The sequence below is a fragment of the Lepidochelys kempii genome, chromosome 4 (assembly GCF_965140285.1).
Source record: "Lepidochelys kempii isolate rLepKem1 chromosome 4, rLepKem1.hap1, whole genome shotgun sequence".
Classification (NCBI taxonomy): Eukaryota; Metazoa; Chordata; order Testudines; family Cheloniidae; genus Lepidochelys; species Lepidochelys kempii.
Window position 1 is genome coordinate 55,639,200 of NC_136383.1, and position 15,960 is coordinate 55,655,159.

The 15,960-nt window shown below is 38.9% G+C and overlaps 1 protein-coding gene and 1 pseudogene across 12 annotated transcripts in view; one reads left to right on the top strand and one right to left on the bottom strand.

Moving 5' to 3' along the window:
• NR3C2 (nuclear receptor subfamily 3 group C member 2) overlaps positions 1–15,960 on the bottom strand; it is a 280,828-nt gene that overhangs the window by 104,060 nt on the left and 160,808 nt on the right. For 9 of the 12 annotated variants that reach the window (XM_073341312.2, XM_073341313.2, XM_073341310.2 and 6 more), the window contains one exon: positions 12,451–12,602. In XM_073341312.2, coding sequence (XP_073197413.1) covers positions 12,451–12,602 — 152 coding nt within the window. The remainder of the gene's footprint in view (positions 1–12,450; positions 12,603–15,960) is intronic. The other 3 variants (XM_073341308.2, XM_073341307.2, XM_073341317.1) reach the window with 1 other exon arrangement.
• On the top strand, positions 5,471–5,774 carry LOC140910446 (transcription initiation factor IIA subunit 2 pseudogene; annotated as a pseudogene).

The following is a 15,960-nucleotide window of genomic DNA, read 5'->3' on the forward strand; positions in this document are numbered from 1 at the left end:
AGTTTAGGTTAGGACTAGATTACCAAACTAACAAAGGCAGGAAAAACATGAAGCAGTATTACAAAAATAAAAAAGGTGAAATCCTAGCCCCTTTGAAATCAACAAAAATTTGCCTTTTCCCACCACAATTTCACCCACAAAAATTACAGACAAGATGCCAGCATACTTTCCCTTTCCCTCTATCCATAATAGACTGATCTATACACATGAATTTCATTTTTGCCCGAAACCACTTTCCCACTCTTTCATTAAAAATTGAATTAAGTACTACAAAAAGAGTTTGTGTCTGGTTGTGTGTGTATATACATTTATTTTGAAATTTTACTTATTTAGGAGTTTCTTTCAGCTATGAATCCAATTGTAAGAGCAAAATTTCTTATCTATAATTCTGCTTCTCTGGAGATATCTTGCAGGATTCTCTGGGTCTTAGCTATTTAGCCTGAAATTGGCAGAACTCGCCTGGATCCTAAGGTTTTTCTTTTAACCTCGAGGGCAGCAGTAGATGGGCAGAAATTGATTAGGTCCCCTACTGGCTGATACAAGTTACCCAGCACTAAGCATAAATGCTGCTCTTGGAACGTTTCAGTCAGTTCCTTTGACTGAGCAGAATGTGAAACTCCCTGAAAGGTTTATCATCTTAAACTTTTCTAAAATCAAAAATGGGTCAGAGAGAAGAAAAAACAAACCTGAATGGAAAAAGGTAAAAAATAAAATAAAGTTGTAACCTCGAAACTCAGAGGGGAGATTGGGCAGGCAAGCAAATGAGAATTTTGTAAGATGATATCTTCAAAAAAGCAGTATTACAAGTACATAATTTTCTCTTTTTTAAAGATAGCATATGTTTGGGACTCTCACATCTGAAGAGTAAGAAGATGATGGGATGGCTCAAAAGAAAAATGAAAGCGAAGCTTTCCTGAGGTTATATGAAATGCCTCCATTCTTTCCGCATTAGATTACATCTGAAGACTCACGTCTGTCATGATGCTTATGAAAAACAGACACTGAGCCTCTTCAAGAGCAACATGAGCATATTTTACCTCTTCTGATCAGGGCAGGGACCCTGCCTTCTGTTTAGGAATGTGCCTAGAACATTGTTATGTTGCACGCTGCTGGACAACAAATGAAAAGTAATAATAGGCTGAAAGGACACTGCAGTGAGCCAGCTGCAGAAGCAGCATAACAAATACTACTGCACTGGAGCAGAGGGGTAACGTGGAGTCCAGCTAGTGCCCCCCCCCAGCACCCCCTGGACGCAAAAGCGTGGAAGAGAGGTCAATCCACTCTCAGGGCACTAGGACCCATGCAGTGATCCCCATCCTCCACCATGTGAGCTTGGAGGAAGAATTTAAACTGCAGGGATTGAAGTTAATAGGAGCAGCTGCACAAGCAGGTTAAGCGTGGACTGGCAGACAAAAAAATACCCAGTAAAAACTGTAAAAAATATTATTACTGTTCTGTGTTGATTGGTTATGTGCTTCAGCCCCTTCCCAGCTCCTGTCTCAGCCTCTTCATCTCAGCCTCACTCCACACTTGTCCCTCAGACCTTTCTGCCCTGCTCTGTCCTGCTCACCCCCGCCCTTCCCTTGTCTTTCCAATTAGCTAATCCCCTCCTAACTAAAGCTGCTCCCTGAAAATCATGGAACTAACATCACATTTGTTGACATTACATTGGATGCTCTGCTAGGATATTACATCCCTTTCACCCTGGTCTGCTTTGTCTATTTAGATTATAAGCTCTTCAGGCAGGGATTGTCTACTACTCTGTATTTGTGCAGTGCCTAGCGCAATGAGGCTCTGATCTTGGTTGTTCCCTAGGCACTACTGTAATAAACATGATTAATAATAATAAGCAGCAATAACAAGGGCAATAGCAACAATATGAAGGAAGGCTTTCATATATATAAGCAAAAATCAAAGATATAAAAAGAGTAGTAAGATACCTGTGAGAAGAGGAATCCTTTTTCTACAGGGGTGAAGTTGAGTCCCGAGTGAAGTCGATATATGTTTTGCCATTGAGTTCAACAGAGCCAGGATTTCACCCCAAATCTTTGGGGTCTAGATCAGAGAGGATGAGCTCGGAATAAAAGATGAACTCAGTCTGTGAGTTTAAACCATAGCAGGGAAGAAAATAAGATTATCTAATTTACCTAAAAGCTATCAAAGCTGTCTAAAATTGCAATGCTCTAACAGCCTGATAAATCTCTACAGATTTGAGAAGAGACACTCTGCAGCTACTCCATGGAAAGGAAGAAACTGAAGTGATCGGTAACTTCAGCTTGTAACTTGAGCACCTAATGTTCAGTGCTCTCAGGGGAGGGTGAAAGGGTATTTATGCAATCCCAGGAAGGACTGCTTTTCTGGAAGGTTCCAAAGCTCAGAGGTACCCACAAAGACGACTAAGGAAAAAGTGTGTCCTACAAGCGGGAATATGCAGAAGCCACTTGGAGAAGAATTAATTGTTTCACCATACATCCATATGTTTGATCCAGAAAATAATCTTAAATTGTCTGATGCCCTTCCAGGGTTTTTTGCCAAATATTTTTGGACTGCTGAGTCACACAGATCTTCATAAGAAATACAATTCTACACTTCTTCCTCTTCCAAGTTACATGTATTAGTCTGTAAACGTGTGAAGTTCCCACCCTGTTCTGAATGTATATAATCAAAACAGTGCATATAATAAAATTTTGCCTTTAATTTTGGCTTGGAATTTGGATTTTCAAATACAACCTGAACATTAACCTTTCCTTCATCTTTCTCTCTAAACTTGACCATTCTCAGATTTTTTTCCCCCCGCAGAGAATCTTTTGTCCCATCACTAGGCTCCATTTTCTCCAGACAGGCTCCAAGCACTCTACAGCAAGATGATCCAGAGGCAGGATCTGGGAAAATGTCACCATTACTGTTTCACATCCCAAATTTAGATTGGTTGATCCATCCATTCTTTCTGTATCACTGGTTACTTTCATTTCAGTATTAGCAGCTATGTTAACTTTACAAGTTTGAGTTCTTCTTTCTTCACTGTTAATTTATCTCAGTGATGCTATATGCATAAAGTAAGTGCCCATTGTAAATTATTTTCTTTCATTGTTCCCAAAAATGGACATTACTGCTTCTGACAAACTGTAATGCAGTTAGAAAAAATTGGGGTTTTTTTCAGGTGAATACGTTGAAGGTATTCATGTGTACACATTGAACTAATGGCGGAGACTTTTGATCTTGCATATGTTTAGCAGAAAATACAGCTTTGACTTGCCTGTTATTAAAGGAAAGATGCTAGCTTAGGATTTAGGCGGTCTAGGCTCAATGCCCTGCTCTACTTCAGGCTTACTGTGTGACCTTGGGAAAGTCACTTAGGTCCAGATTTGCTCAGCATTGTAGTGCCTGACCAACTCTTAGGCAGTCTGCTGCCTAATGAAATCCTCATCCCTACAACGCATGGGGAGAGTCAGGTGCCTAGGCAAGGGATCCTCAGAAGCCAGCAAGCTGAGCAGGAAGCTGCCTAATCTAGCCATGAATGAAATGTACAGGAAAGGGCTTAGGCACCTGAGATAGGCAAGAGATAGGCACCTCTCCCTGCTCAGGATCGTCAGCGTCCTGGAGGTAGGTGCCTAAGCCAGGTCAGCTGCTTAGGTAGCCCAGGCACTAACAGGTAAAAATGTGCTCACTAGACCTGGTTTTCCCATCCTGTGAGATCTTCCCACTCCACATTAAGATGGTGAGTGAGAGAGAGAGAGAGTGCGCACACATGCATGTCCCTATAACCTGGTAGTTAGGGCACTCATCAGGGACGTGAGAGAGGTTCAAATCCCTGCTTTTCCTGATTCGGAGTTTGGACTTAAATCCACATCACCCTACATTTCCTTGTGTCCCCAGATGTCCTTTCTACAGGTACTGTGTTGCCACTTCACCCTAGTGGTGGCCTGCATCTGGCTTTCCTGCTGTAGGATCTGACAGGTATCAGGTCTTACGCATGTTCAGAGCAGGCCTATAAGATCATCCTCCCGTGGTAAGATCCTACTTTGGGGCTTTGGCTTCAGCTAGGGCTCCAAGCATCTTGTTAGCTGTCAGGGAGCACCAGCGCTCAGTTGGCTTTGTGAATGCTGACAGGCAGAAACTCTACCAAGTTAGCTGGCAGTTGAGTGGCAGTTTTGAGAATGTCAGTGGGTCTTTAGGTGCCTAACTACTTTTGAGGATCTAGGCCTTAGTTTCTCTATGCATCAGTTCCCCATCTGTAAAATGGGAATAGTAGTAGTACCCTACCTCACAGAGGTGCCGTGAGGATAAATATATTAAAGATTGTTATATCTCAGGTAATATGGTTATGGGAGCCATATAAATACCTAAGATCTATAGATCCTCACTATCAGGGTCCAAGGGGTCATTGCTAATTAGAAATTGGGCAAACAGAGAAAGGCTACACTTTTATGAATGTAATTTTAACACTGATACAAACTAACTAGCAGCACTCACAAAACTAAAAAAAAAAAAAAAAAAATCAAATTAGGGCTGATCTTGTGGGATAGTTGTAGTGTTTTTCAGAGCTATGCAGGAGGCCCAAATTTAAATACCTATCTTGGCACCTGTTTGTTGCTCTCTAGGGCAATGCTCAGCCATGGGGAAGGGAATGATTTGAATCATTCAACAGTAACTCATGAACAGATCAGCCAGAAGAATGGGAGTTATAATTTGGAGTCTTAAAGTGGAGAGAATTTAAAGCGACAGAAAATGATGGCACACTTAGCACTAGTTTACTAACACCTGACCTGTACTGAAATCACTGAGAAGTCTTGAAAATGAAATTCAGTCTGAGATATTTTTTTTTAAATTTCTTTAACACACTAGCTGGTTTTTAGATTTGCTTGTTGTGAAAGCATCAGTGTTTTTCCACTGTTCTAGTCATTAACAGCTTCAGTTTGTGGTTCCGTATGGCACTGAAGCTGCTAAAATCGTCACTCGCTCCTTGCTAGTTTTGAAACCAAGAGACTGCATCAGCTAGAGTTTTTCTGGAACATAGCACCAGAATGAGCCTGCTCCATTAGTATTGTACACCTAACATTTATTGCCAAGTTTTCAGTCTCACTGTGCAGTTTGCTATGCAGTTCACACACGTCCACAGCAGCAACAGAACACTTTTTTTCCTCCAATAACTTGTAAACGACCTACTGTAAAATGCCTTGCCTTTAATTAATCTTCTCTCTACTTATGCTAAACATTGCTTTTTCCCCTTTTTCTTTTTGTGGTGCAGCTGTTGCCATTTCTGGCTCCTTTTCCATCAGTCTCCTAAGGTTTCAGCTACTGCAGCCAGTTAGGGGCAGGAAATAACAGTAGCCATTACCCCACTCAGCACTCTTGCCTGCCTGGGAGGAAGGGTGGAGGTATCCTTCCTATTTCTATGAAAAATTGAAATCCGGTGGCACTTTCAAAACCAGGGATGATCAGTAAAATTTTTATTTTGCAGTTGTAAACCATGGCACATCAACTGTATGGAAATACTACACTGGGAACAGGTCAGCTTATACAAGCTCACAAGCACTCAGCAGACTACCCCTCAGTTTGCACTTAAATTCAGGCTGTAAATTCAGATTGGCACAATAGGTCAGAAGCAGACTCAATTTCAGGGATCCTCTGAATACATACAGATTCTGAGATAACGTATGGACATTTGTATAGAACAATGTTGAATTCAGAAAGGTCACTGACCTTGTGAAAGCTGTTAAAATGAAAACTGCAGCCTGTGATGGAAAAATACTGGTTCCAACACTGCAGAATGAATAGGAGAATGCAGAGAAGCACAGGAAAGGATTGTGTATATAATTTATTCTAGAGATGGGGGTGCAGACAAAAGTAATCCTTGCTAGCAAACATCACACAATGGTAGTACAAAGAAATCTCTTAAATTCAGTTTATTCAGCATGGACAAAAATATTGCTTTTTAAGCGACAACACACTTTCCCTCTCTTGTTCATCAAAATAATGTTTCTAATAAACTTCTATTCTCATAGCAAAACTAAAGAGAGAACTTTGTTAACGAAGCAAAGTCTTTAAGAATTTTCTAGCATTTCATTCTGCTTGTTTGGTATGCTTCTCACCATTTTTTAGCCTAGAATTCCTAATTTTAATAAAAGAAAGGCATTGTGACAGAAGCATCACCAGGAAGCATGGAAATTTCAAAAGACTACTACACTGAGGTGTCCCCAATGGTACAGCCTGTAGAATATTCATGGGACTTTTATATCAATACGTGTAATATGTATCTTTGTATTTCTGGCTTGTTAGGTGGGTTTCTTGTGAAATCTGCAATTGGCAGGAGGGGAGGGGAAATTAATGCAAAGTTTCCAAAGCCAGTTATAAAGATACTAGAGTTGAGCGATTTTTTCCCAGTGAATAGAAATTAAGCTGAAAAAAAATCAGCGAATAGTTTTGGTTGAAAAAAAAATAGATTTGGGAAATGTCAAAACAGTTACGACATTTTGTTTCAAAACTAAATTTTTCAAATGCAATAAATCAAATTGACATTTTATTTAGAAAATGCTGACATTTCACTTTGAAATGTAGTTTCGAGTTGACATTCAAATCATTTAGTTCTACATGAATGAATTTTTTTCGGTTTTTCCTTTGTCAAGAACACCAAAAATATTTTATCTCTGATCGAAATGAAAATTTGTTTACGAGTGTTTTTTGGTTTGGTATTCACACAGCTGTAGCAGACACACAGACTTTGAAATTTCACTCCCCGGGGAGTGGGAGCATTGACTGGTTTTACCTGTTTCAGGAAGCAAGGGGAAAACAAAGGTCCACAACTGTATACAATGTCCACCTGAACAGTCTGGTGGCATTTCTCATTATGATCCAAAACTGACATGAGATTGTAACCTAGAGGGCAAACCCTGCTAGCTGGGTTTGAAGAACTTTGAGGCCTACCAGATTCCCCAACATGGAAGACAGTTTGTCTTATGATATGTTTTCTCTGTAATGCTTTTGTCCTAAAATAAATGTACTGTGCTCTATGAAAGCTGGTTGGTCACTAGTGCACATTCTCATAGGCCTTTGTGAGAGAGAGCAAAACTGTGAATTCAGGGCTAAGGTCAGACCTGCTGGGATAAACACAATGAAGCGCAGAGGGAGTGCAAGCCTAAATATCTGATCTGGAGGAAGCGGAACGCAGGTCCCTCCCCAAGAGAGGTGATGGCAAAAACTGAGACCTGACTGGGAGCCTGGGAACTATGACAGACGCACCTTAATTTCTCTTTCATTTCTATTCAGAAGCATGGAACTCTGAGAAATATGTTTTAAATAGCATATGGCAAAGCAATTGGACAACTGCTTAAATCTGAAATATATACTACACACAGCCTCAAAAGAGGAAAGGTGGTAGACTTTCTGGAGAGGGAAACTATAACGTAATTCTGCCAAAAGAATATCATGCATCTGGCCTGATGCTAAATGGCTGCAAAATACCTTTGCCTGCCAGAAGAACTGCATCTGTCCTCCAGCAAATTGGCAGGCTGGCATGTTAAGATGATTCTGCATCATTTTATGGCAAAAAGATTACCCTGGGTGGATTGCACAGGCAGATTTGTAATTCCCTTGAGTAGCTTGTGGATAGGAAGCTTGATCTTTTGGTCCAGTCTGTTATCCCCCATTCTAACGCACAATATGGCAATAAAGAACCATCCATAAACTGGAGTTGATCATCCCCAAGCCCCAGGTTTTGGATGGTCAAAATTCTTTCAGGAGTTCAGAACCTTCAGAAGTTGCCACCAAAGATAATTTTTTTTCCTCAGTGGAAGCCTATTGAGGGGAAGACTTGGAGGATTGATATGCAAACCTATACCAGAGATGATATATCTCTATAAGCTGTTCACTGAGGTACACATCAAATACTTACTGTACAGTATCCAGTGGCCAGTTTAAGCAAAGGAAAGCATATAATTATGCTGGAGGCAATTTCCTCGGGTCAAGAGTGTTTCCTTAGCTTATCAGAGAATCATAGAAATGTAGGGCTGGAAGGGACCTTGAGAAGTCATCCATTCCAGCCCCTGTGCTAAGGCCCAAGTAAACCCAGAACATCCCAGACAGGTGTTTGTCCAATCTGTTCTTAAAAACCTCCAATGATGGAAACTGCATAACCTCCCTTGGAAGATTTTTCAGAGCCCAAGTATCCTTATAGTTAGAAAAATCTTAATATATAACCTACATCTCCCTTGCTGCAGATCAAACCCATTACTTCTTGTTACACCGTCAGTGGACATGGAGAACAATTGATATAGTTCCACTTTGGGACAGTTCTGTGGAATTTAGACAAACTAAAAAGAAAATGGGGCATGGAAATGAAAATCCTGAGACCTCACATTCAGGGCTTGTCTACACAAACTGTTTGTGGCAAGGTGGGGTGTAAATCTACCCTATACTAGCCTGCCACAGACTAAATATCCATGTGGACCCTGCTGCCATCCACTAAAAGTTCTCTAGTGCACTTTGACTTACCTACTTTGAAACCTAAGTAAATCAAAGCACACTAGGGAACTTTTAGAGCATACAGCCCAGTTTCCCTCTCCCTCCTGTCTTTCTAATTCCCCCAAGCCTCTTGCACCTCAGTTCCTTCATTCCCCTGTATACCCTAATTCTCCCCACCCATCTTGCTCCTGTCATCTCATCTGAACCCCCAGTTTCCCCTTTCTATCATCTTTGTTAAATATATCTGGTGCACTAGGTAGCTTTCAAAGAAGTATTTAGGATTTATAATAATTTTTTCCATTAATTTTCATAAATTTCATAAATGAAAGGGTTATCCTTAAGCAGAGGCTGGCATATAAGAATCTTTCCCTTCATTGGAACTCATGAAGAGTTGACCTCTTGGAAAATGGCCACCTTCTCCCACTGTCACAGCGAGAGTGAAGCCAGCAGATATATTTGCGAAGATCAGCGTGTGGTGTAAGTCCTACTGATAACAATTGGAGATGCCCTCCATTTTGAAAGAGCGCAGTTCTATGTGGAATTCTCCTTTGTGAAATTTGTCATCCCCTACTGAAGAAGAAACATTCAGTATAAAAGTAATGGGAAAAAATGTCCATTAATCCTAAAAAAAGCTTCAAATATAGCCTATGTACAAGATTTCTGAGAGTGCTAACAATAAGCAGAGTTAAAAACATCTGCCTTTATTCTGTTTAGGTCATTTAAGAGAAAGAAGGAAACACTGAATTCTAAATATCTTAAAGGATCGTTTTTGAATATTAATTTTAACTCAAAGTAATTAGTCAATTTATTTGTAAATTCTCAGAAAATTCACTCAAAGACTAAGTAATATAATTTTGAGAGGATTGCTGTGTTCTTCATACATAATGAAGTGCCTGAATCCCTGCTTTAAGTGCAAAACTCAACTTTAACTAAGAAACCATGAGTGGCACTTCCATAATTAATATATTTAATATCAAACTTCTGACTTTCTATATTCTACATATATTATATAGAGTTTTACTGCAAATTCTTGCATACATCTTCACACAGATATAATAAGCCAGAGAAGTGAATAAAAATATTTCAATAAAATTAAAAAACTCTCAACTAATGTATGTAAATAGGCACTTATTTTTGTTGTACATCTATCTAAAATTTGCCACATGAAGTGCATTTTAAATGAGTTTTTTAAAAAATGGAGTCGCTCTTCAAGTGATACTAAATTAATATACATTTTTGGTACACTTTTCCAAGCTTCCTTTCTGACACTCCTATAGGACAAAAAGATTTCAGTCATAGAATCATAGAATCATAGAATATCAGGGTTGGAAGGGACCCCAGAAGGTCATCTAGTCCAACCCCCTGCTCGAAGCAGGACCAATTCCCAGTTAAATCATCCCAGCCAGGGCTTTGTCAAGCTTGACCTTAAAAACCTCTAAGGAAGGAGATTCTACCACCTCCCTAGGTAACGCATTCCAGTGTTTCAACACCCTCCTAGTGAAAAAGTTTTTCCTAATATCCAATCTAAACCTCCCCCACTGCAACTTGAGACCATTACTCCTCGTTCTGTCATCTGCTACCATTGAGAACAGTCTAGAGCCATCCTCTTTGGAACCCCCTTTCAGGTAGTTGAAAGCAGCTATCAAATCCCCCCTCATTCTTCTCTTCTGCAGGCTAAACAATCCCAGCTCCCTCAGCCTCTCCTCATAAGTCATGTGTTCCAGTCCCCTAATCATTTTTGTTGCCCTTCGCTGGACTCTCTCCAATTTATCCACATCCTTCTTGAAGTGTGGGGCCCAAAACTGGACACAGTACTCCAGATGAGGCCTCACCAATGTCGAATAGAGGGGAACGATCACGTCCCTCGATCTGCTCGCTATGCCCCTACTTATACAACCCAAAATGCCATTGGCCTTCTTGGCAACCAGGGCACACTGCTGACTCATATCCAGCTTCTCGTCCACTGTCACCCCTAGGTCCTTTTCTGCAGAACTGCTGCCTAGCCATTCGGTCCCTAGTCTGTAGCTGTGCATTGGGTTCTTCCGTCCTAAGTGCAGGACCCTGCACTTATCCTTACTGAACCTCATCAGATTTCTTTTGGCCCAATCCTCCAATTTGTCTAGGTCCTTCTGTACCTAGTCTACCTAGTTAACTCTGAATGCTAATGATTCAGTAATTACTTATACTTGCATTTTAATATTACATTTATTGCTGATTAAGGGGTATTTTTTCCCACCAGAAGTTTGGTTTCTGTGACTTGAAAACCAAATCTCAGTCCCCTGGTACCTCCTAAAATGACTCCTCCACACCTTTCCTTAGAATTGTATGAAGGGATAAGGAAAGCCATCAAATAAGCACACCAAGATGTTAGAAACTTAAAGCTATACAATAGCTTGAAACATTGATTTTAGTGAAATTTTTTACACTAAATTAAAAGCTGGTAGACACTTGCTGGAAAGGGAATATGTGGGAGGAAACTAAAAGTGTGGTGGTGCTTCATACATTAGAGCTATGGGGAAAACCTTGCCACCTAAATATTAGTACTAGAAACCCAGACCAAACTAGCCTCTGGAGTGCCCATCTACTAAGGTTTTATGTTAAAAAAAATTATCCGGTACCATAAATTTGAATCCTCCAATTTAGACAGTAGGAAAACGAGCAGCTAAAAACTGAGGCCAGAGGCTAAGAAACTAGAGTATCAGACCTGGTACTACAGAACGATTAGAGAAAATTTCAAAGCTAGTTCTGAATGCTTTGTAAAGTGATGAATTAATTCCATGCCTTCATAATCCAGCAAGTTTGCTTCAGTGAGGAGGATACCTTTTGACTACAAAAGATGGGTATTACATGAAGACTTGACTTCAGTGAAAAACTTTCTCAGCCCTGTAGGTCTACTTAACACAGGTACAAATCCATTTTGCTATTCTGTTATCAACAAACTGATCTAAGGCCCACACAAAAAAATGTAATCATATGATTAATAGTACACCTCTTCGGTCAGACTCTACTCTTTCCCCAGAACCAGCTGGGCACTGTAGAGAATACATTTCCTCCCAAGATACGCCACTTGTCATAGTCACTGGAGGAGCAGTCTATTTATTCACAAGCTTCTTATTTGCTAAATAGTCAACAAAAAGCCCTACACAAACCGTGGTCCTTAATCACTTATGTTAGTGAAAACCATAACATCTGCCACTTGAAAATATTTTACATTTACAGAGAGTTTGTAAATAACCTTTTTTATTTTATTCAGAGCTCAAACCAATTAATACAAGACAACACCAAGCTCCTGCAGCACTCAAGGTTATCCCCATGAATTCTGTCAGAGGTGCCCTGGCAAGAGCATTTGTATGTTAGCTAGCATAATAAAAGGAAAGGCAACAGCCCAACACCCACTTGGTAATGGAAATGCCATATTTAAAAACACCAATTAAAATGTAGTCTTGGAGAGAAAATCTTAATGCAAGTGCAGACCATCATCATTTACCTCTAAGTAATTTGAGAGCCTCCAATCCAGGCTTTTTCACCAAGATTCACTGGCCTTCAAGCCACCTCTCTTTTTTTGCAGGGGAGGGGGAATATATTAAATGAGTCTATGGTTATATAGCTGGCCTGCGTAAGTCTTACTGTAGCATAGAAGCTACATGTTATAGTAGTAACGGAATTCTGAAGCACAGTGAGACGCTTCCCAGGTTTTATCTAAAATTCTCTTACAGCTCATGAAAGATTTGGGTATATTTGTGGCCAAATAAAATTATTTTCTGTATGTCTAACCAAAAAAATAACTGCGGGATGGAGGAGTGGGAAGCTGGTTTGGTGGATATAAAGCGAAGTGTTTAAGGTGTACATTATCTGGAAAATGCCTGGAAGTTTTTTAAAGCAGTATTTTTCATAACTGCTGAGTTAATTCAACAAATATTTTTTAAGACTAACATTGCAGAATTAATCATGAAAATATAACATCAGAAAGTGAATAAAAGAAGCACCCACATGAACATTTACCTTCCACTGCTCTTTTGAAGAAAACTTTGCAGCTGCCACAGGTAACCACCCCATAATGACATCCAGATGCCTCATCTCCACACACCAAACATACTTTGGAAGGTCTTGAGGATCCAGTTGATACACTTCTAAGTGAGGAGCTAGGGAAAAACAAAATGAAATGATTAATATTTCAAAAAACACTGGCCATAATGTAGAGTTCAATTAATAATTTATAATAAGGTGTACTGCTCGAAATATCTAACAATTAGAGACCCAAAACTCTTTCTGGCACTGCATACAACCACAGTTGCCTTAACTAGTATATGAAATATTTTTGTTGCTCAGTTAAAAATACCCATAAACCTATCAATGCTCAAGTGAGAAACTTCCAAAAGGGCAGTTGTGTTTACTGATAGTAGATGACTAAAATAAATAATAATAAAATAAATAAAACAACAATAACAAATCATCTTTAATTTAGCAATACGAGTGTTCAGTAATGTTTTGGTGATGCACTAAGCAGTTATTTCTACCCTGACTTACCACATTACTCCATAAGTTTACCGTTAGTTAATATTTCTGTTCATATTACATTTCATTAAACAGCCTAATAGCATATATACTTTTAAAGTATGTTATTTCAAAAAAGCACAGAGAATTTTTCTGTAGTATTTTGCATGCCAGAATAGGGGAGAAAATGTTGGAGGCGTAGGCAAAGGGTTCTGAAACTTCACATATGGGCTAGTATCTTTCAGACTTCAAGAACGTGGCACATGGTGGTTTGGGGTTGAATTGGGGTTTTATGCACAACCCTCAGAAGATGGCAATCTTGCGGCATTCCCCCAGGGGAGCTGCAAGTGTCATTGTGTTTCAAGTTTCAGAGTAACAGCCGTGTTAGTCTGTATTCGCAAAAAGAAAAGGAGTACTTGTGGCACCGTAGAGACTAACCAATTTATTTGAGCATGAGCTCATGCTCAAATAAATTGGTTAGTCTCTAAGGTGCCACAAGTACTCCTTTTCTTATTGTGTTTCAAGAATACTTGGAGTCAGTTCTGCTTGCTGGTCTGGAGATTCCTCATCCCCTTTAGGGAAACTTGTGCAACTGGCAGTGCTAGTTCAATTCATTTCTTGTGCTCAAAGAAGCAGTTGCTCAAGAATAAGGAAGGCTTCTGACTCCATCTGCCACTATTGTATACCTATGTCCAGGCACAATCTTGCCCCCTAATATCTCATCGCTTCCCTTGGCAAGCGCAATCAATTGACATTCTTATGCGCTCACCTTTAATGTAACAAGGATAAATTAAAAAGTATCCACAAAGAGTTTTATATTGAGTTTCAAATAATTATACTACAGTATTTCAAAACTGCACATATCTGCTAAAATGGTATTCTACAGTAGCAGGATAATTTGATATTAACAGTGAAAATTTATCTTCTAATGTTCTCAAGCTCAAAAATGTGTATTTATTTGTTCTTCACTGTGAAATAAAAGAGTACTCAGGGATTTTTAATTCATGGTAATATCTTATAAATACATTTTCTCAGTGTAGTTCAACTTTGTCTGAATTTACAGCTTCACTGAATGAGCCACAAGGAGGTCAAGTGATTTATCCAAGGTCACATAATTAATGTCAGTGGCTCAGATTAGATTAGAGACCAGGACTCTACTGGTTCCTAGTGCTTTGCTTTAACATCTAAACTACACTGCCTTTTAAATCACAGCACTCAGATATTAATCACAACACTGGAAATGATATTGCTCCTCCAGTCTCGTCTCTGCTAATCTGTTAAATTTACTAATCCTGCTCATTATGCTATTTATACACAAATGAATAAGAAACATTACATTTTTCTCAAGTTGTAGTCATCCATATAATATATCCCCCTATAACAGCAGAGAACACATACAAGGATGGTCATTTTAATAAATCCTGAGTACACTACACAACCAAAGCTGCATTTATAACTTAATATTTTCAAGCATTATAGTTGGATACATAATCTGCTTCAATAATGAATAGGGCTAGTCGAAAAATTCTGTTAAAACTGTTTCTTGATGAAAATTTGGAGTTCTAACTAAACAAACTTTTTGCAAAAAGTTCTCTGCTTTCACCAGAATATTTCAATTGTTTGTCAAAAAAATGCATGAAAACTGAAAACAAAAATATTTTCATTGACACTGAAAATACTTTTATTCTCAAATGCTGCTGTCCCATTCTCCTGTGTGGCTGTGCTGCCCAGCCAGACTTTACCTCCATGATGCACTATGGAATGTGAATGCCAGCGTGCACTATCTTCCTTCAGGGACGACTGTGGTGCATCATGGCAAACAACCTGATCAGGGAGCGTGGCCTATATAGCAGTATGGGGGCATGAAACACTGCAATTACAATTCCTATGAGGCACTATGGTGGCATTTCAGAATTAAAATATTTTGATTTACAGCCAAAATATTTTTGCTTTAAATTTTTGAGGAAAACTTTAAATTTTCTGTGAGGGAAAAAAGCATTTCCCAACCAATTCTAGTAATGAATTTGAAATTCTGTTCTCACTGGATTCACCAGGTAAAAAAAGAGAAAGCAGACACAGCAGGACAATGGTTGGTTCACGCTTGACGCTACATACTTACACAATGTTTACCTACTAAATACATTCTAAAGCATATATCTACTATATATTTAACTGTGGATTCCTTATGCACCCATAAGCCTCCCACCAATTTCAGTGACAGTTTGGGTCAGGATTGGATTATAAATGAATAACACTACTTTTTTTTAAAAAAATAAGTTTGTTATGTTCCTGCATGTCACACCTTCACCTTTGTTGTTTTAAAAATGATGTTAAATTACTTCATACAGTAGGTACACTTGTATGTGTAATATGGAAAATGTATAAAAGTGATCACTTCTAAAAATTTACTGTAATTCATACTGCAAATCTTGAAGTCAGTCATTCTGTTCATGAAAGCTATTACTTACTCAACAGGGATGCACAGATGGTTACACCTTTTCCTCCTAAAGCACTCTTATAATCAAGTTGTCAAGTTTTTCCTCAATGACTTGACTTAACCATGACAAACAAGATTACTGAAACAAGCACTTTAAAAAATTCCAGACCAAATATTCAGCATTTCACTCCACAGAACTGGATTTCTAAATCTTTCCACCAGATTAAATAATATCTGTCAGATTTTACATTTATTGAAAAAAACAAACAATTTAAGAATGAAAATAAACAGTATATTTCTAAACCAGGAAATAAAGTACATTCACTTTGAAACTGTATTTGCCTTAAGAACTCTCCTAGTTAAGTTTCTCCCTCAACTATAAATTATATGAACAAGGACATTATCTTCCTCTCCTTGTCAATCTGCCATATATTACAATCCCTGTGCTCATGCCAACAAAAATGATACTATGGAAAGGATTGTGATATTTAGAACATGCGGATGAAGAAATCTGGGAAAAGGTATATGGATGTGAGTTAACATTAGACATTCAGAGACTAACATTTATT